This window comes from Macrobrachium nipponense, chromosome 1, assembly GCF_015104395.2.
Source record: "Macrobrachium nipponense isolate FS-2020 chromosome 1, ASM1510439v2, whole genome shotgun sequence".
Taxonomy (NCBI): domain Eukaryota; kingdom Metazoa; phylum Arthropoda; class Malacostraca; order Decapoda; family Palaemonidae; genus Macrobrachium; species Macrobrachium nipponense.
The window spans coordinates 157665960-157688822 of record NC_087200.1 but is presented as its reverse complement, the minus strand read 5'-3'; the positions used below and the strand labels follow the sequence as shown (position 1 = coordinate 157688822).

The 22863-nt window shown below is 36.0% G+C and overlaps 1 protein-coding gene across 17 annotated transcripts in view; it reads right to left on the bottom strand.

Moving 5' to 3' along the window:
- The window catches only part of LOC135219782 (E3 ubiquitin-protein ligase lubel-like), a 238943-nt gene that overhangs the window by 195477 nt on the left and 20603 nt on the right, over positions 1–22863 (bottom strand). For 9 of the 17 annotated variants that reach the window (XM_064256853.1, XM_064256834.1, XM_064256852.1 and 6 more), the window contains exon 1: positions 6641–7131. The exons of 2 other annotated variants lie outside the window; for them this stretch is intronic. In XM_064256853.1, coding sequence (XP_064112923.1) covers positions 6641–6748 — 108 coding nt within the window. In that variant the 5' untranslated portion in view covers positions 6749–7131. Of the gene's footprint in view, positions 1–6640; positions 7132–8523; positions 8540–22863 lie in introns of those variants that run through there. 6 more of the 17 variants (XM_064256839.1, XM_064256841.1, XM_064256844.1 and 3 more) reach the window with 2 other exon arrangements.

Sequence of the window (22863 nt, the reverse complement as noted above, 5' to 3'; positions counted from 1 at the left end):
CCAAGGGGACGGAATAGTAGATTACTTGCGGGGACTTCCCACTACAAGAAATGAGAATTCCCTACATAGAATAAACACAAGCCAGCTGCCAACACTACTTTAAATCAGCGTTTTTTTCCCACGCAACCGGTTACCAGCTAGCATTACTTTCAGAACATCAATTGTAGACTGCTTTCATATGAAAGCTATGTAAGACCATTCTTGGGAACAAAATAGCTACAAACTCTTGGACGATTCCGAAAGTGTCATGGTCCACATGTCATAACGATTTCTTTTAATCGTATAGAGCTATTTACGGATTTACCTGTAGACTCTCAAGTGGGGAATTGAAACCACAACAATTACTGGCTTAGGTGGAACCATGATTGTTCCCAGAGTATTCATAGATCTTTTCGCTGTCCTTATCATCTACACCATATGTATGTATGTATGTATGTATATAAACAAAAGCGAGGTCTCAACAGTTAGCATACATATGGGAAATGAACTCTTTCAAGAGCAATGTCTCTCAAAATTCTTCATACAGCCATTATATCATCTTCACTAAGCTGTTCAGAAAAGAACGCTAATGAAATGTTTCTCATGGTTGGATCAAGAAGCTATTTCTTCAAACTTAAGGGAGTGACCTGGGTGTTTACACAGAAAAGACAACCATGTAGAAGTCTTTTGTGAGTGATGTTACATTTTAAAGGAAAATATTGGGGCACCATTACATACATACATACACATACACACACATTATATATATATATATATATATATATATATATATATATATATATATATATATATATATATATATATATATATATATATATATATATAAACATATATATATATATATATATATATATATACATATATCATATACATATATACATATACTATATATATATATATATATATATATACTATATATATACATATACATATACATATATACATAAACATACAATACATACATACATATATATATATATATATATATATATATATATATATATATATATATATATATATAGTCTCCAAGCTTAACAATGACGTAAAGTGCTTGTTTCTTTACGTGGCCTCTTTGCTCTGACTGACTGCCCTAAGTGTTTAAAATCACAAATCAGAAACCTGACGTCTTGATTTTGCCATAGAAGTTGCATTACAAGAATCACGCGTATAAGCCGTAAATGACTGCAGTTCTTTGGGTACCCTGTATTTAAACTACAACAAAAAAGCTATTATTTTTCTATCCTGATATAACTCTGAGATTAATTGGAGGGTACCATTATAGTAGCAGTTTTATTCATTTGGTTCTTAATTATTATTTTCTGCAACACGGCAAAGATACGTAACCAGGTGCATTCGGGAAACAAGATGTTAGTTTTAAATTGTTTACTAATTCGTGTGTCAACTGTGCCAGTTCCTCTACTAGCCACTTTCCTGAAACACTGGTATGTTCTCCATGGGTGTGCTGCAAATGATAAGTACTCTAAACTTTCTATTTTAAACACAGAACAGACTGTTACTTTAAAAGAAATTCACACTCCCGCAACCACTACATAGTATATATGTATCTGTCAATCAGACATATACAGACTATATCTATTTGTATATGTATATGTATATGTATATATATATATATATATATATATATATATATATATATATATATATATATATACACACACGAAAACATAGACAAATAGACACAGAGACATACACGATACATACATATATATATTCGTGTGTTATGTGAACTTATGACAAGACAACTCAAAACTAACTTATCGAGATGTAAACGGAACAGGAAAAATGAATGTTATTAATATTATACAAAGCCATTTGCATGAGAAAATGAATGAATGTGACAGACCCACACTGCAATAAAAGTAACTGCTATCGCAGGCACACGAACGATAAACAGCACATGTACAGAACCGTGTGAGACACAAAGCAGAAGACAGAAACTTATGCAAAAGCCTGCCCAAAAAACTATATTTCCACACTCGATTCATTTTCTTTTCTCTCAATTTTCCAGACACGTCTAAATGACTTTTTCCTTCCATGAAAATCCTGAACAAGGAAACATCTCACACCCACGGTCTGATTCACTTTTACACATTTTCACACAAATTAACCTCTTTCCCATCTACACCTTAATGCTAAAGCATATTTCACACACACACACACACACACATATAAATATATATATAAATTATATATATATATATAGGAAGCAACGAATTTGATACACAATCATTTACTTACTCGGAATCTTTCCTCCCCTCTCACAGTCAATTAACCTTTTGAGCAAACTGTTTAGGCCATTCACGGAGTCAGATGAGTGCAGCTACAGACAAGTAGTAGAAAAATACTTCAGTTTGTGATACAGGCATGAAATTTGGCACAAGTGCTCACTTTAACTTCCTTTTCTGAAAAATCTGGATGTCCACTCAAAATTTCAATATGGCCACCACTTTTCAAGATGGCCGCTTGTTGTTTCGATTTCTGACACTTTGAGTAAATCATTGTTGAAATAAATACATAAATCATTATTCAGATAATAGTCTTTCTAGGTAGAGGGGTTCCTACTACTATATTTACCACTGCGGTAAAGATAAAATAGCTGCCATGAAACATTTTGCTTGATGACTCTGCAGCTAAGAAAGATACAGGCATGGTTTTTTGTCCATGCTACATTTATGAGGCCAGAGAATCTGTTTCTGCCTTGCTGGGTCAAAGTTAAGCGGCATTTCACTAATCTCCTGGAGCAATGGCACATTGGTTGAAAACCATTATGTACCCGTCATGTTCAGGATTATGATGTACAAAGGCCAAGGTCGAGGTCAGACCTACATTTTTCTGGTCGTCCTGGCAAAGACAACATAGCTCCAGTCGGCCTTCCATTTTCCTTTGATTGAATTTACACTTGCTATTATGAGCTCTTGACTGAGGCCGAGGGGCTATTCTTTTATCACCTTAATCTGATATGTACATTGATGTATGGGATACAACAATGTTCGGTTATCATACACCAAGCCCGATCATTCATCCAGTGCCATTTGATTCCCGCGTGGTCTGTACACCATCCAGGTAAGTACATGAACGATCTTTGTAGAGCCCCAGTTACCCTTTGCTCGGCTCTCCAGCGCTACGACCTCCTGTCAATTCAGGCGCGGCTGTCTAACTAGATCTACCAACTACTACATATATTATATATAAATTATATATATATATATATATATATTATATATATATATACACACATATATATATATATATGATATACATATATATTATATATACACACACACACACCACACACACATATATATATATATATATATATCTATATATATATATATATATATATATATATATATATATATTTATACTACTTTCTACCAGCTAATTAATATGCGGCTATTAAACAGCATTGGGACACTAAACTAATGAATTACATAAAAGCAGAGCCACATTAGCAGACATTGAACCTCCTAATAAGTTACAAATCGGTGAAATTACCAATGTGCCCTGGTTGTGCGCTGACTTTCACTCTTTTAAGCTAAAAATTTATGATAAAACCACGACCTTAATTATATACTGACTTGCAAACTATTATAATAATAATAATAATAATAATAATAATAATAATAATAATAATAATAATAATAATAATAATAATAATAATAATAATATCCTTTATTTCAACTTAGGGCCATATGCATGGAATATACAAAATACAGACAGTAACATACACAATCTAGATACATGAGACAACATGATAAAAAAATGGAATAATCGGCACTTATCCACAAAATAGCTGAGATAGCATAAAAGATAGTAATCATAATACTGGTAATAACAGTAATAATATTGGTGAGAAAAAAAATGCATTGAAAGTTATAACAGTTAGTGCACAGATTACATAACTTAAATTTCAACTAGAAGCCTTTGGTGGTTACAGTAGTCAGGTCCAGAGGGCTAAATACGAAAATTGAGTGTAAAGAAAACTTTAACTTGATAGTAATCACAGTAATAATGAAAAAGTAAAATATCAGCAATAAATATAAATAATAATGACAGAATCTGCAGATGACATGTTGCCCATACAAAGATTAAGTCCTTTAGGGGACAAAGGCCTCATTTTCCCGTCTTTCCCACAATTTAGATCTTCTTCTTGCTTAACTCCTTATGATGCTTTGTATGAGCGAGTTGCTGCTGTTCCCCACTCGGGTTACCAGACTGGACATTGTTCGCCTTACAATAATTTTTGAATTGTCCAGGTGGTTTTCTATGAACATCTGTGTGGCGGAGTGGTAACGGGGAGTGTTTGTGAGGCGTCTCAAAATGTCATTGTGCACAACAGTGATACGTCTCATGGTCTCTCGGTATAGTTCGTCCAGAGGGAACACCCATAGATACTGCAGCAGTACGAGCGGAAGAGCAGTAGTTTCACGTCTCGGTGACAGAAGGCAAACCTCCTTGCAATCATGTTGCCAGTTGCACATAGTTTACGATGTCTCTGTTCAATGTCTGCCGTAATTTTTAGGTCGTCGGTGATAATGTGACCCAAATGCGGAAATTCGTGCACAAATTCCAGCTGATGTTTTCCGAGGAAAATTTGTGGTTCTGCAATATGCTTAAGCGATCTCGGGAGCAGCGACATGCACTGGGTCTTGGTTTCGTTGTAAATTATATCAATGAACAGGAAGGCATTTTTCCATTCCTACTGAATAACCGAGTGATTATCTAAGGCTTCTGGCTGCCTTTTAGGATTTCATCTTTCTTTATATATGCTATATGAAATCTTTAACATAAATACATTTTACTTTTGCTTAGTGAATCTGCCACAAATGTATATAATCAAAACAAATGACCAGAGGCACATGAGTCCCATGTTAAAACCCTAACTAGCGGCCATCTTGGAAAATGGCAGCCATTTTGGACTCTTGAGTGGACACAGTAATTTTCAAAAAGTGGCCCATGGAGAAGATATGTACCAAATTTCATGCTTGTAACATTAACTGAGATATTTTTGTGAAAAAAAAGATCCTATCTGCTGCACTAGGTGGAAGGCAAGAATGGTTAAGACCCTCGTTAATGCAATTAGTTTCTCTCTCTCTCTCTCTCTCCACCGGGGCCAGTTCAGGAACATCCCAAATGGCAACTACAATTTTAGACAAAGTTTAATATATACATATAATATATATCATATATATATATATATATATATATATATATATTTAATTATATATATATATATGTCATATCTTTATCAACAAAAGCACTTTAAATACGACCATCAATAAGTCCAAGGCGGCCAACATTTCTCTTTGTCGAATATAGCTTAGTCTCTTCTCGAACAACTTTTTCCTCGAATTCGTAAATGTTTTTAATGGAACGTCTTTCTTTAATTCTTGAATATCTCCAAGTTTTCACATTTCATTATGTTAGGCAGCTTACTTTAGTCTCGGTAAAGGTCTCTCTCTCTCTCTCGTATATATGATATATATATATATATATATATATATATATATATATATATACACACACACATACTATATATATATATATATATATATATAGATAGATAGATAGATAAATATATATATATATATTATATATATAAATATAATCATATATAAGATAGATAGATAGATAGATAAATATAGCTGTTACACACACATTATGTTTACTAAACCTAAAGAACAACAGTAAACTAAAGAAAATTGCCAGAGTACATATCGTTCTACTATTGAAAGATCATGTTAATTTTATTCTATAAAAATAACCATATTTATATTCAGTTTCTGAGCGGTCGAACTGCCATTGACAGTAAAGATTATTGTAGGTTTCATCATCTTACGTAGAAACGTTATGCAAATTCTTTGGTGATGATAACGACGAAAGATCATTTTGATTTTTTCCAATAAGATGAAGCTTCCTCTGTAACGGAAAAGTAAGATGAAGCTTCCTCTATAACGAAAAAAGCAAGATGAAGCTTCCCCTTTTAACCAAAAAAAAAAAAAAAAAAAAAAAAAAAAAAAAAAAAAAAAAGCATATTGAAGCCTCCCTTTTAACCGAGAAAGAAAGAGCAAGCTTGCTCTAAAATGCAAATAGCAATATGAAGCTTCCCTTTTGACGGAAAAAAGCATGATGAAGCTTCCTCTATACCGCAAATAGCAAGATGAAGATTCCATAAAGCAAATAGCAAACTGAAGCTTCCGTTTCGAGGGAAAAAGCAATACGAAGCTTCCTCTACAACGATAAAAGACTACTAAGTATATGACAAACATTCATATTCTTCAAAGCGAGTGAAGACTAAGCTCTCCTCAGGTACAGAAATTAAATTATGCTTACGTTTCCACTTTATTCCTCACAGGGAAGGCACAAGAATTCTTGGGCATCATCTGTCAATGAGAGAGAGAGAGAGAGAGAGAGAGAGAGAGAGAGAGAGAGAGAGAAGGAGGGGGGGGGTGATATGATTAAGCTGTATCATAAAAACCACAGCATATTAACACTAAGCAAGGCCAAAGACCCACAGCAGTGAGAAAAAGATCGTAAATCCGGTCGGTCTTCGACGGTCGTTTCAAGTCCGAGCAGACAAAAGCCCTCAGGGACTAAGAGGCTTCCCGCTGGTACTTACCTTTGGCGGTGGCGGCGGCTTTTTCTTGATTTTAATGATGGAATAAAGCTTTTCTTTACTGTAGGACTTCGTCCTTGGAGGCTTGATCATGCCGTCCTTCCCCACCATCGCCTTTCCTCTCGTAAACCACTGGTAACTACTGATGAAATCACTATTCCTTTTTATCGTCTAGTATCTCAGGTTGAGGCCAACAGGAAATAGAAAGATGGTCGATTCAGTCAGTTCTTTAGGAGTTCAAGTGCCTCCCTCTCGGAGGAGTACCTCCTCTGGTGTGGCTCATTGCCTCTGCAGCCGTGTAATACTATTTTCACAATTCACGAAGTTGTTTCTGAAAGTGGTGGGCTTGCTGATCTTACCACAACTTTAAGAAGTTGAGCTTTTTTCATAAAACTCCTGTTTTCTGTTTTTCGCAGTAGTCTATTGATCATGAATAAATATCAATGGTAAAACTCTTGTTATTTACTATCAGACAAAGAACAAAACTTTCAAACCTGGGAAAACGTTAATTTTTATGACACTTTTATATCACAATCTCCGCACAATTCTGAGTATTATAACTGAAACCACACACCATGATAATCCTAAAGACTAGAGAATGTGATAAAAGCCGACGAACATTCACGTTTTTCTATTATTACTAAAAGGTAATATATCAATTTCATAACAAGAAAATAAGTCTCTGGTAATTAGTATACTTGTGCGCTGATGAAGTTTATTAACGCCTAAAAAATTATATACTCAAGGTTAAAAAAATAATGTCTGACTCAGGATAGCAAGTCAGCTGCCATGTTGACGTATCTTGATGACCTGAGCTAACTATTCCACTATTACTTGTGAAAAGAAACTAGCCAAATCAGATGTCCTATGCCAATCGACCGAAAAGCTAAATGCCTTTTTCTTATTTAATAAATAAATCATCAAACTTGTCACCCTAGCTCAATTGTAAGATAGACTAACGTCTACCTTTACCTGCAATCTGAATTTCCAAATGAACTTGCTAACCAACACATGAGTTAACAAGCCCTTGGCTCTAATTAGTTCTCTCCAATAAAGTAATGAGCTCGTATAAGGTGGTTCCTTTCACAAAGTTTATCAACACTGATTAAACTCTCCAGGTGGTGTTAACAAATATGTTACCACCTAAGCTAAGAATTCAAGTGATGTTGGCAAATGACCCAAGTAAGTCGCTGGTAACCTATGAACCAGAAAGGCGATGAACCTATGAAAAGACAAGTCAATTAATAACTAACTAATGATTATCCTCTTGTTCACTGATTATCCTATGTCAGAATAATTTCATCTACGAAACGAGTCACTTTTATCCCATGAGGCGTAAGGATGTCAGCACCCGACATAAATTTCTCTAATTAACCTGAGTGCCGTAATGCAGGAAGGTGATAGGAACTAGCCACACACAGGTTAATCTAAGACTCACTGGCTATCCCATATGTTAGCGCGATATTGACGATCATCTAAAGAGGCTGCTCAACCACAAAGTCCAAAGGCTTTTTGACATCTACCCAAAGTAATATGACACATAAAACCAATAAAGGACCCTGGATGAGTCATGGCCGTTGTCAACCTTCATATGGATCCGCCTTGCCGACAGCCAAGAACGCATGTAGCAACAAAATAGTTACTTTAAGGACAGCAACAACCACAGTAATTCAAGACCATTCATCACCATAGAGCCAGGCAGCCAATATGCGGAAACCATTAAGAGGGAGAAAGCCGTGAAATTAGGATGGAAGGTAATGGTTACGTATGAGGGGAAAAAAATCTGCGTCAAATTTTACTCTGGAACCCCTCCGTCTTATCGCAATTTTGCACATACAGTATAACCGAGAGACGACCAAGACACACCCACTTTCACAAGAATTAACCTTGAACACTGAACGCGCGCGCACACAATCGTTGGGCACCGTCGAAACCAGCAGACTGCGGGAGAGGGCGTTTTAATACCTGCTGTGCTGTTCGCTTTCGCTTTTACCTGCTGGCGACAAAGTCACGGTTTTCTTTCTCTTGCTCATTTTCGACGGCAGAGGAAAATAAAAACACCGAGACAGCAGAGGCAGAGCTGCATGCCAAAGCTCCGACACCGCTGAAACCTGCGATGATGTTTGGGCTCCGAGGAGGAGGAAGAGGATGTCTACGCCACTTGTCATTGGTATCCCGAGGCTTTGGGGTCGTTTCTCTCTTCGTGAAAGACGGTGACTCACCTACACCTAAAAACATCCTTACGTCTTTGCCTTATTTTTTAACTTCTTACTCATTGTTGTTTGTTTCGTTGTATCATCTCGTTCTTAAACGTCGACGAGAGGTGGCATATGACTTCGATATTCCTTCGAGTTTCACCTTCCGGTAAACTGTAGTTCGCTTTATGTCTGACAGATTCACATTACTGCAAGTTGTACACAAAACGCTATTCCCAAACTTTTAAATAAAATCTAACCTTTCTTTTTGCAATGGAAAATGTTCTATACGAACATTTAGCCGAGTTTTTCATGAGAGCCAATACAAGCCAATAACATTATTCCGATTCTAAAGACGGCAAAACCTTACTTAAAGTGTTTCCTGACAAGCGTTTTGAATTATATTATATCATTTTCATAAGTTTCGTATCCTTTTTTTAGAAATCGAATTAAACTCGCCAATATATATTAGAGTGCAATGAATGATCAAACATAACTCAGTAATTCATTTTTCTTGGATTTAAGTCACTGCAAAAGAAGGGAAATCAAAATTCTGATAATTCCTTCATTCCAAAAGCAAGATGATCAGTATCTTCAAAATGAACCATAACATCATAAGGCAAAGGCCTCCTTTGTCAGAGATGGACCCAAAAGATACATTTCATGTTACAATGTAACGAAACGAGCAAAAAGAAGGCGTCCGGAAAACATACGTAAAGGCATGCGGGCGGAAAAAAACCTTTCCAGTTCTTCATAATTGCAACTTCAAAAGAAAAAACAAGAAAAAAAGGAAAGACATCTGCCGTTTTCACAACAGATATCAGGTGTGCTTCCCTCTGCTAAAGATGAAATGAAAGCCATTACACCTGATTTCACAGAGTGAAAAAATCTAAATATTTTATACCTACACTAGAACTGTTTGAATAGCTATGTATTTAGTGAGCTCCGTCTCTGCCCCTTAGTGAGCATCAGGTCCAGCTGACCCAGTTCCAGCTGGTAGTAGTACCTGGACTAGGGCCGCGAGCCTAGAGAACGAGCATCTGCTGCCTTGTGGGCTGACATCTCTTCAGGGAAATGCTAGATCCACAACCATACACTGTGGCCGTGCTCAGGAGTAGCACCAGAAACCATCGACAACGGGATGATGGACAGGTTACAGCACTGAGTGCTTTGTCTTCACGGCTTCACTCTGGACACGTCGTGGATGACCTGGGTTAAAAACCCATGGGCAACGGCCGGGGTCGTGGGCCTTAGTCAGCTAGGAATTGCACGCTACAAGGAACTGATTTTCCTTGAGTGTACTTGGACAACCAGCTACGTAGTCCAATCCATATCTCTTGAATTCGTTTCCTCCCTGTTTCACCTTTTAAACCTGATTTAGGGTTCATACATTCCAATTTCCTAGTCTTAGTACTCCCATATGGCTGGCATTGAGAACCATTTCGAAATGGTACATATTTATAGCAGAATCAATGGGAATTCTCTCATGCTGAAATTTACTGAAATAGTAAAAAGGGTAAATCCGACAAGGCTGAAAAGGTTTTGGAATTACATGGAATGAAATTGCGTATGAAAGTAAGATTAACAGTATGATTTGTATTACCATAAGGACAAGAAAAATTGTATGATAAATGCATCAGTACCTTCGTATATTCTGCCCTACACTTTGTATATTTCCTTAAATAAACGAAAGCGCTACTTACTGTACTGATGCCTCTTACGATTCCCTTCTGGCCTTGGCAATACAGCATATGTATATACATACTTAAAATAGATATACATATACATACATATATGTATATATTACTACTAAATATGGACAAAGCAAAACATTAGGTAAGCAAATACATTTAAGTAAATGTACGTCTCAGACAGAGAGAGAGAGAGAGAGAGAGAGAGAGAGAGAGAGAGAGAGAGAGAGAGAGAGAGAGCAATTTTTGGCAAGTCTCTGCCTCTGGGGTACTAGCGCAACCATAACGAGAACTTTATGGTTCGTACCCAACTCAAGAATCTCTTGCCTGACCCATTCTTTGCATGGCATCTTTTTTTTCTATATATATAAAATTGCATCACATTTCCCGTAAGAAGGAAATTGATACAAGAATGACGAACACACAACCCCAAATTCAAATTCAAATACAGTGAAACTCTGTACCTCTGATTCGCCTCCGATTGACCACCAAATTCTAAATCTTACCACTCCATTCACCATCACAACACATACACATACACAAGCACACAAACTTGTATGGGCAACCACAAACATATGACAAACGCTGTCGGCACATAACATAAGCCTCTTGAAAATCCAAGGAGCCTCATCCCGAAATACTTGCTGAGAATGATGAGAACTACAAGGCTAACATCACCTTCTGGAGCAAGAGACAGCCCTCAAATAGACAAGGACGTAACTTAAATAGACTGTGTATTTTTTGTCAACATCTCCCCATTTCCCACGAGAGGGAATGACATTAGAAAAAAAATCAACACACACATAAGAGTCACTGCCGCATTCTTAATTCAACTGATAAATCGTGGATGAACCACCCAAGCAGAAACCTTATTCATCATTAGCTATTTCTTGCACTTTTACAGAAGGTTCTTCAAAATCCAGTCAAACCCCTCAACAAAAGCTGCACCATTAACTAGTGCATGCAGTCTCATGATTCCTGATTCCTGGACATTAGGGCCTTTCTTTTCCTATACTTCACTGTCACCATCTATCAGATCCTTTCTAGCTTTTCCTTGTTTCCTTCCCTCTGAACACTTCTGAATCACAACCTCTCTTCCATTATTGAAGCTTCTACGTCCTCACCTCACTACTGCTGTCCCTATGATTGCATCGTGAAATAACAAAATTCAAAACGCGCCCGCGCGCACACAAACATATATATATATATATATATATATATATATATATATATATTATATATATATATATATATATCATCTCTGGTGCAGTCATAGGGACAGCAGTCGTGAGATGGTGAAATATAAGGTTCAATAAAGGAAGAGTTTATGATTACCTATATACATATATATATATTATATATATTATATATAATAATAATATATATTATATATATGTATAATTAATATATATATATATATATGAATATTATAGATCTATATATATAGATTAATATATATATATGTATGATATTATATATATATATCTATCTATATATAATATATATATATATATATATTATATATATATATATATACTATGTATATATATACATAATATATATATATATATATATATATATATCTATATATATATATCTATATATATATATCTATGCTCCTAGGGCAATTTTTCACGGATACAACATTCATTGAATAGAATGGCTTTCTCACTGTTAACCAGCTTTTTTGAAATTGCTTTATATTTTCTAATTATTTTCTTTACTTCATTGTTCAGGTTACTAATGGACACATAATGGTGTTCTTCCATTTACTCAAGTATTTTTTACACGCGACAGCTGTTTCGTCAACCTATACGTATTGACGTTATCAAGCGTACTGATACAAATATGAGCCTACATGCGTTTTGTGACGTCATGAGGACGGAAAGGTAGTACAATTGCCAGATACCTAGTTTTTTTAAGTATTTACAAAAGACTATAGTGAAACATAAAATAAGACAAATAAATAAATATGTTAACAACAGAAATTATATAAAAAATTATAATATATAATAACTTACTTTCAACTTTTTATATAATTTCTGTTGTTAACATATTTATTTATTTGTCTTATTTTATGTTTCACTATAGTCTTTTGTAAATACTTAAAACTAGGTATCTGGCAATTGTACTACCTTTCCGTCCTCATGACGTCACAAAACGCATGTAGGCTCATATTTGTATCAGTACGCTTGATAACGTCAATACGTATAGGTTGACGAAACAGCTGTCGCGTGTAAAAATACTGGAGTAAGTGGAAGAACCCCATTATGTGTCCATTAGTAACCTGAACAATTGAAGTAAAGAAAATAATTGGAAAATATGAAGCAATTTCAAAAAAGCTGGTTAACAGTGAGAAAGCCATTCTATTCAATGAATGCGATATATATATATATATATATATATATATATATATATATATATATATATAATATATATATATATATATATAGGAAGGAAAGGGGTTCAACTACAGAGGCTTATTGAAGAAGGAAAGACAAGTATGTTACAAGGTCACCTGCGAGAGAGAGAGAGAGAGAGAGAGAGAGAGAGAGAGAGAGAGAGAGAGAGAGAGAGAGAGAGAGAGAGAGAGAGAATTTCATTTGTTGTCTTGAAGTTGAAGTTTCTGTACTCTGCCTTTCTTACAGATGTCAACCGATGCTAGCAATGTTTTAAACTCCAAGATTACAGAACACAATTAAAACTTTACTCAATGAATAGATGATTGAAAACTGAGCACACAGACACAGGCAGCTAATTTTGATGATCTGCTTTATCTCTGGCAATATAAGCCAATTTGAATGAAGTGCAGAGTAAGTTTTTATTTACACATGAAAACTAAAAAGTTTTTAGCCTCAAGTACGAATGCTCAATAGGTGACAGCCCTCGTTAGTGAACCATGAAATCCGATGTTTTCCACATGACAAATAGACGAGAGAGTAAAGCCTGAAGTTTTACTTTTTACTAATTGTTTAACAGATAAGAGAGTACAATCTGATACTGTCAAAATTATTCAAAGCAGAAAGAGCGACGTATGACACTTCCAAAAATATTCACAGGATGGAAGAGTAAAATACAAGATTTTTTTGAAGGAAAAGACTATGAAAACTTAGTTTCTTTCTGAATAACGCGCAAGAAAGTCTAAATTTCATTTCAAGGGGACACTGGAAAATCACATGAATTGTGGAATGAATAAAATTTCCAAAAACGTCACCTTTGCTCAAACGTTATAATTATCTCAATGAAAGTTAACTTCACCTCACAGAAACTTCCAAGATTACTCAATGCAAAACCGAAATTCATAGTCCTTTGAAATTTTTACGTCATAAATGCCAAATACGGAAGTTCGAAAATAATGCTTAAACAATAAATGGAAGTAGATCAACAAAAGAAATTCGCTACTGAACAGATAAACCATAACTATTCTAGCAAAATGTTCACCACACATTTCTAATGAAATTATAATAAGCGAAAATTAAAAACATCCAAAAGAAGATGCGCTCACTCAACATTTTCTTCAGGATTTATTGTAAAATATTCCAGTTATTTTTCATTCAAAAGATCATCCAACGCGAGTCATTTCTACGTTTCTATGCATCATTAGATCACAAAATAACAAATGAGTCTGTTCTATTATTTCCTTTTCTGCTCTTTTTTTTATTTCATTTATCTATCTATTTATTTTATTTACTTATTTATTTATATTTGCTCTCCCCATCTACCTACTATTGACCCCTTTCTCTAACCTGGACCACAAGTTGTATCCTCTTCGAATGCGAGACTGATTTTGTGTTAAAAGATTAACGATACAGAATATATAAAAAAAAATAACAAGAAATCCGACATCTTCATCTATAATTTTTCCGATTACAAAAGTGGTAAAAATATCCTAAGTATAGGATTCACAGGATTCAAGTCCTTACTGTTATAAATAAAACTTTGAGCAACGTCATTAGAACTTCGAAGGTACCCCCGAATTTTCTTAATATCGCGAATGTAGAACAATAAGAATTTCACGACTCTTAAAACGACACTTGGAATATAAAGGAAAATTTCTTGATAAGAACTTTCTGTGTCTTCAAAATAACCTTTCATGGGAGTTTTCATACTTAGCATATCTGCAATCAAACATACATATCACGATACACAGAAAAAGAATAAAAATTCTTTGGCACTGTGTAACTATCGGTAACATTTAGTTACTTTGCTGTTCCTAAAGCTTTAACATATTCCTCTGATACTCAAAGTCGATTGTTTGGAATCATGAAAATACTAAATCGAAGCATATAGAACGAAGGGGGACTACATTAAAACTGTACCGGAACAGGAATGCGTAAGTTGGTTGTGTATTCAAACAATTTAGTTTAAATTCCTTTCCTAGATGTGGGCCAGTTTAAACAAAGAAGGCTTGCATTCAAGAGTACTTTCTCAGCAGTTGTTTACGAATGAGAGAGAGAGAGAGAGAGAGAGAGAGAGAGAGAGAGAGAGAGAGAGAGAGAGAGAATCAATTTTTTTTAACAAAGGCTATCAAATTCTTCAGTTGACTGTCTTTTTCTCCCTCTCTCTCTTTTACTGTGAGTATGGCTGGCATTGGAATGGTTCCTGTTATATTATTAGCGGCTGAGAGAGAGAGAGAGAGAGAGAGAGAGAGAGAGAGAGAGAGAGAGAGAGAGAGAGAGAGAGAGAGAGAGAGAGAGGGGTCTCCAGGCTCCCCAGTGAAAAAAATAGTTAACGTTGGCCAAGATTGAAGACCAGCACGGAAATGCCAAATACTTACGGTAAATACTTCACACGGAGAGAGAGAGAGAGAGAGAGAGAGAGAGAGAGAGAGAGAGAGAGAGAGACCAAATTACTTACTATAAAGAGTACTTTATTTCTAAAGGAACAAAAACCTCCTCATATTATTAAATTTGTTGCCAAGTATGACGCCCGACGCAAGAAGTTGCGGTTATTTTTATGAAATTTAGGCTGTCAAGCCCAGCACTTGGGCACTTTGGGCCATTCAGAACTTGAGACAGTGATCAGAGGGATGTGGAGCTTTGAAAGCAACACGAAGAGATCAAGAAAATGAAGAAATAAAGTAAGAGGCTCCAAAGATGGCACAAAAAAAAAAAAAAAACCACAGTTGCACTATGAAGCAATAGTTAAAGAAGTTGAACAGCAAGACTGAAGGAAGGAGGCAGGAATGGAGGTAGAGGAAAAGGCTACAAAGTGGATGCAGCTGGGGACCGAAGGGATGCTGCAAACATTTTTCAGAATGCCTACAGTGTACAACGCGAGGGGTACTTACGACATTATCGCCTCAACCCCTTCTCAGTATTAGCTATCAAAATAACTGATATTTTCATATTTATAAATTTACTAGATGTGTATGTGAAACATTTCTGAGTCAAGTATATATCAGTCACTTTGATTAAAAAATAAAAAATAAAAAACAGTAGTTTATTTTCTGTACACATCATTAAATATTTAGGTTGATCGCACTTACACAACTCTATGTTCTTACAATAGTCTTTAGCCATAATGAATCATCACTACAAATATATTCAGTTTCAACTATCTAGACTCGCTCATAAACCATATGGAATGGAATAGGATATAAAATTCAGCGCTGAAAGGTAAATTTCGAGTAAAAGGGTTTTAAAGGAGGAACAAGAAGAAAACCAAGCACTTGCACAATGAAGCAGTTGTTAGGGGGAAGGGAGGTGGCGAAATTAAGATCGAAGAAAGAGAATATGAACGGAGGTACAGTACAAGGAATTAAAGGGGTTGTAGTTAAGGGTTGAAGAGATGCTGCAAAGAGCCTTAAGTAATGCCTACATTGCACTGCGTGAGGTGCACTGACTGCACTACCCCATTATGGCGCATGAACCGTATGCTAAATCATTAAATTAAGGTAATATTAAATTCAGAGTAGACGATAATAATGATTATTTTAATAACAATGACAGCTGCTACTTGTCTAAATGACAATCACATAATATCTCTGATTGTCTCAAGAAGTCACTGCCCGTGAACGCATTATTCATTGAAACTTTCAAGTAAATCCTTTAAAATACAAGAGGCCCCGGCCACTTTTTATAAATCAGAGATTTATCCTGTACACCTCAGTGGATGGGCGAGCTTCGTTGGATGCATAACAGTGTCACTTCAGCTTTTCTGTTTCTTCGGAAACCTAGGAGCTCGGAATTTACATGTTATGGAGCCCTTGTGGAGCTCCCCTTCTTGAGAATATGGATCAAGGCATTGAGGTGCCATCTGACTTGAAGCTAGTTGGTATGTAAAATAATATTGGAATCTTTTTCTATATCGTTTTATTTAAAGATATTCTCATCCGAGTTTTGACGCCTTTTCAGATAATTTTTGCTTCATGATCTTTAAAAGAAAAAAAAGTCTTTATCATAATCAAGCAAGCAAGAAACCACGGTGTAACTTCTGCCAAATTTCATGAAACGCCGATTCAAAAGTGCGATTCGAAATAACAGTGATAATAACACCATGGTGAAATGGAAGTATAATTATCGACAACTGCGTGATTTTGACGTTTAAAGAAGAATTCATGGACAGACCTTACACTGATAAACCAGCAAATCGGATATTCTTTCTCCCTGCATCGTCAAGCAGTTCTAAATGTGCAACGTAGAACAACAGCCATAAACGTACATATTTTCATATTTTGCAAAGAAAATAATGTGACAAAATTAAGATTGCAGAAAGTATCATACAATATAGACGGGACAATAAATTAATGGATATAATGGTAAACTGGAGCTATAACTCGTCGTTGTCTAGTTGAACAAATAATGAAAATAAAAGGTACCTTTATTCAACGAAAACTCAAATATGGTTGCAATGTAATTAAGAAATGAACATAGTACATATGGAGTAGATGGATGAAAAATTATCCAGAGTTCTAGAAACTGAAGTAGAATGAGTGTATGTCATTCTGGCCGTTTTTTTTTTTTTTTTTTTTTTACTTAAGAGGCTTTCTAGCCTCACTGCAATGCTAAACCAACTGGGGTCCACTAAATTAAAAAAAAAATAAGGTTAGGGAGCTCAAAAAAAAAATGGAAAAGACCAATCTTTGTGGTTACTGCATGTCGGAGGTAGTCAAGAAGCAACACCAGCAGCCTAAACTAACTATCACAGTTACAATTTCCTTCAAACTAACCTAGCGCAGCCTAAAGAAACACTTGCACAAATGACATTGAAAAGAGCCGCCACTGACTGATTCAAGCCTGAAACGTAAAGGAGGCTGCCGGCGAGAAATAACGCCGACGGCTTAAGAAAATTGAAATAACAGAATAGCCTACTGCCACAGATACCAAGATTTTGGCAGCTCTTCACTAGATGCATCAGATTTTCAGAATAGGAATACGCTAACGTTTATCCTTCACAACAAAAAAAGTAACCAGTCTTGTTGAAAAATAAATATAATTAATTGACACATCCTGGTTACCATTTGTGACAAAAATGCAAAAGAAGAAAGTGCCATAACCAAGAAGAAGATGATACTTTCTGTCATGCTACAAAAAAGGAATTTAATGTGTGACAAGAGAAACACAATCCTGAATTCTATAGGAAATAATCATAATAGAAACTTAATCATGGACTTCACGTTAACGAAAAAGCGGCAGAGTTCGTGGTTTCAGAGATTTTGACACCAGTTCGTTTTTCATTTACAGATACCCAATTTCCACATTCGTATAGTAATATAAAGAGCGTTTAATATCCCACCGTAATCATTTCCTCTCCCCACTGCTACTCTGGCTCTTTATACTGATTTCCCCCTCGAACTTTCTGATGTGGACGCTCCAATTTCCCTGGCAACAGGCCTCTGGGACTCCGTCATCGAACTCCGTCAAGAATCGTCTAAGAAACTTCAAAAGGTATAAGTCAATACAGGGCAAAAGCTTATATAAAAATAGTTGATTCTCCAAACGCGAAAGGAAAATTCATATAGGGAAAAAATATGTTACTCCATATGAAACGGCTTCATCAATCGGTCTGCGTAACATAAGCCTCATTCACTCAAGGAACACGAGATGGCGAGGGAATCTCCCGGCAGGGAAGGGCCCTCGACATCATTCCCAAGCATAATGATTAATAATCTCTAATCCGCAGGCAAATCTCGAGAATAATGCGAAACGGCAAATGCAAAAAATGCAAGTGCGGTTTCCAATCATTAAGTCTTTCTTAATTAAAGGCAACTACACCACTGAAGATAATGTAAAGCACTTATATATATATATATATATATATATATATATAAACAACGTAACAGCCGATCTTTACTTTTTTAAATAGAAACAAAACCCCATAGCATCATATCATACCGAAGAATAACAGAATTATAACGAATAAACATGGCTTTCGGAATATCAAATTTAGGCCACAGGCCAAGCGCTGGGACCTATGAGGCCATTCAGCACTTACGGGAAATTTTAAGTAAAAAGGTCATAAAGGTGTAAGAGGAGGAAACCCCCAAACCGGTTGCAAGGTGAAAGAAAGAAAGATAATACAGTAAAACGAATGAAAGGGGTTGCAGCTATGGGCCGAAAGGACGCTGCAAAGTCATGCCTACAGAGCACCGCGTGAGGCGCACTGACGGCACTACTCCCCTACGGAGCAAACATGGCTATCTTCCATCATGACATTTTATATTTAGCTATGAGACAGACCAATTAATTAGAAGACATGAGCCAAAAACAGCTCGATGTCCCAGATAAGGCATCACGCTGCTATTCTTATAAATGCCAGACGGGGCTCAGACTATGGCATACTCCAGGGAAATTCAAATTACGAACCTGAATCAGGTAATATCATATATATATCATATATTATATATATATATATAAATATATTAATATATTATATATAGATATATATATATATATAGATATATATAGTAAGTATATAGAATATATATATATATATAATATCTAATAATATATATTATATCTTATTATATATATCTATATATATATATATATATATATATATATATATCTATATATATATGATTATATATATATAAATAATATCTATATCGAGCTACAAATATTGTTTAATATCTAATTTGCTCTACCCCGGAATTAATATATTTTCATATATGTTTAACCTAGGGGGAATTTATTAAGCGATAATAGAATTAAGCAATTCTATTATCGCTTAATAAATTCCCCTCGGTTAAACATATATGAAAATATATTAATTCCGGGGTAGAGCGAATTAGATATTAAAGGACATTTGTAGCTCGATATATGTATATGAATCACGGTAATGTGATATGGCTTATATATATATATATATATATATATATATATATATATATATTATATATATATATATATATATATATATATAGATCTTATAATGACGTACGCAGCAGTAGCTTTAAGATTATGGATAAACGGAAGCTCGAAAGGAATTCTCAACCTCAGAGGTGACGGGGAGTTCACCGACCAGGCAGTGTCGAGACTGCCGATCTCTTACATTATATTGAGCGATGACCGTGGCGGTGTGCGGGTGTTGGAGCGCGGTCTATTTATTAACGATGATTTCGGCTCCATTACAGGGAAAAGACAAGCTTGACGAAAGTCAAATCAGCAGAAGTTCACGGGCCCAGACTGCCACCTTCAAAATGACTCCATGGCCAAACCATGACGAGCAATTTTGTCTGATCGTGTCATCAACCTAGAGAGGTCTCCCTTCCGTGAACATTATTCTTCGTGTAATTTCTACTTTTGAAAAAAAAAAGAATGTTGCTTTACTATATAATCAACTCGTTTATGTCTGGTACGGCATACTGTTTTGACTTTATGGCCTACTGTTTCCCCATACGAAGTGTCGCTTGATTTCGGTCTTGCATCTTTTCGGCCTGAAATCTGGTTGTTTTTGTTGGCTCTTAATGCAGAGACCACCTCGGATGGCGCTCTTCTGAGAGATCCGATGAAGATGTGTCGTCGAATCTGCCAGGTATTGAGGTTGTTGTCGCCTGAGACTTGTGTCTACCGTGAGGAGAGTGGAAGCTCTTCAAAGACAGTCAATCAGTCGCCCGTCGTCTCCTCTCAACCACTGTAACTTATCCAGGTCCCTTTTGCTCTAGTCCCACGATCTCCCTCAGCTTAAAATGTGAATTCCCAACTCTTAGGGGAAAAGCCACTGTCCATTTGTTTACGTTTTCTGTGTGTGTGTGTGTGTGGTGTGTGTGCCCGCGCGCGCGTTCTTCTGTGTGTTTCCTGCACTACCAATTTTGAGTCTCCATGAACGGAATTTTATCGACTAAACTTATACGAGTGAGCCATTCCTCTGCTATCTAGAACAATGACACAAGGAGAACTGAAATAATAAATCTTCCTATACAAAGCACACCGAATCTATACGTCCTTTCGCGTCTCAAATTTCCCAAAATTTGAAACTGAGTGCTACAACTACTACGAAAACACATCAAAATACTTTTGTCATTTTCGAAGGACTGAAAAACTGTTGTTATGAAGGAAAATATTGCTTTTCAATAGTGTGATCACTGGAAAACTTCGGAGTGCAAGCGTATTTCTATAGGTGAACTGAGTCTGAGTTTCTTTCTCAGTTATTTGAAATTATCTTCATTAACAATCGTAGTTATTTTAAGTGACAATCCTAACTGACACGCATACTACTAGATCAATACTTAGCGCATTTAACATACTAAGTATCAAGCTGCACAAAAGAATTAACGACTGGGATGGTAGTTACAAATACAATAAATACTGAGTTGTAAACCAAAGGTTTGAGACATACAACCACCAGCCTGAGGTGATGACTTCGTACCCCCAAAACACCTCAATCAAATGAACAATTAAGTAACGAAGCTCACTTGCCACGAAAGTGATATAAGGACCCATAAAGTCGAAAGCCCTACCAGAAAGACGTATCAAACCCGCCTTTACAAGCCATAAAACGGCAGCATGTACACGAGAGAGATCAACACGCGATCTCCTCTTCACAACTACGCGATTTTCTGTAACTGACCGTGCTGCTCTGCATCCCGAAAATGCTCAGGGAGAGAGCGAGAGCGTTGGAGCGCTAAGCTTTTCGAGCTTCTTGAGCGTCAGACTCGCGCTCGAGAATGAATATGTGTATCACAGGATACCAGACGCGCTGAACGCCATAGCTTTTCCTAATCAGATCGCTTTGGAATCTTAGGTAAATAGTTGGCGCTCTCTCTCTCTCTCTCTCTCTCTCTCTCTCTCACACACACACACAAATGAGTACCAGCAGAACTTTTGATTAAGTTGTATACCAACAAATTAAAATATAACGAGTCTTAATACTCTGATGATGCAAGCACTATATTTTTCAGAGAGAGAGAGAGAGAGAGAGAGAGAGAGAGAGAGAGAGAGAGAGAGAGAGAGAGAGAGAGAGAGAGAGATACTAATGATACTATGATGAAATAAAAGTTGGTGACCTTAATATTTGAAAAACTAGTTACACCCCAAAATTCAAACGGTTTTCAAAACATAAATAAATAAATAGATAAATAGAAAATCAAAATAAAAACAACAGACACACCTGACTTCTTTTTTATTCCTAAAAATATCACACAAAGTCAAGGTACATCATTCATCTCAAGTTTTCAATATATTACCTATAAAAATGTGCAAGATACAATAAGGAGCACCATCCTGGCGTACGTGGATTGACAGTCCACGGGATTCAGTGGGAGTTACTTTTCCCTACTAGCCAAACTCTGGCACTCACGTCCTGCTTCTGCTTTCTGCCTGCCACCCGTAAAACAGCTCCTCTTTTCAGGAAAGAGTCTTCTACAGTCTTTGGGGTTAGGTCTCAATCTTTTCTTTCACCCCTTCACTCTCCTGTCTTTCCTCTGCTGGGCTTCGCTTTATCCAACTCGTCGACTTTCACACAAAAAAAAAAAGAGGGGGGGGGGATATTTGGCATCCATAGAGAGTCCATAATTCTAACTCTCATCATTTGTACTGCACCAGTGACCCGTCATAAGATATTTGAATTTTGCACATGGCATAAAAGTTTTACCACTCATTGTCATGGTGTCAGTGCTTCTCATGACAGGAAAAGATCTGATGATACTTTATTGAAAACGCAAGAGAGCACGCACATATCAAATCTCATCCTATTTTAGAGCTTCGAAGCCGAAGAAAGTTTTGGTGGCAACTAAATCAATGTTTTACACTATTTCTGTGCTGATCTCAGCAGTTAGGTAACCTTTTGCTTTCTACCAAAGAAACCTTACGCTTGTTGTTGTCTGTTTCGAAATGATGCATTTTTGAAAAACAACTTCGCACTTGGGTTTACGATCCCTTAAATTAGAAAACACCAA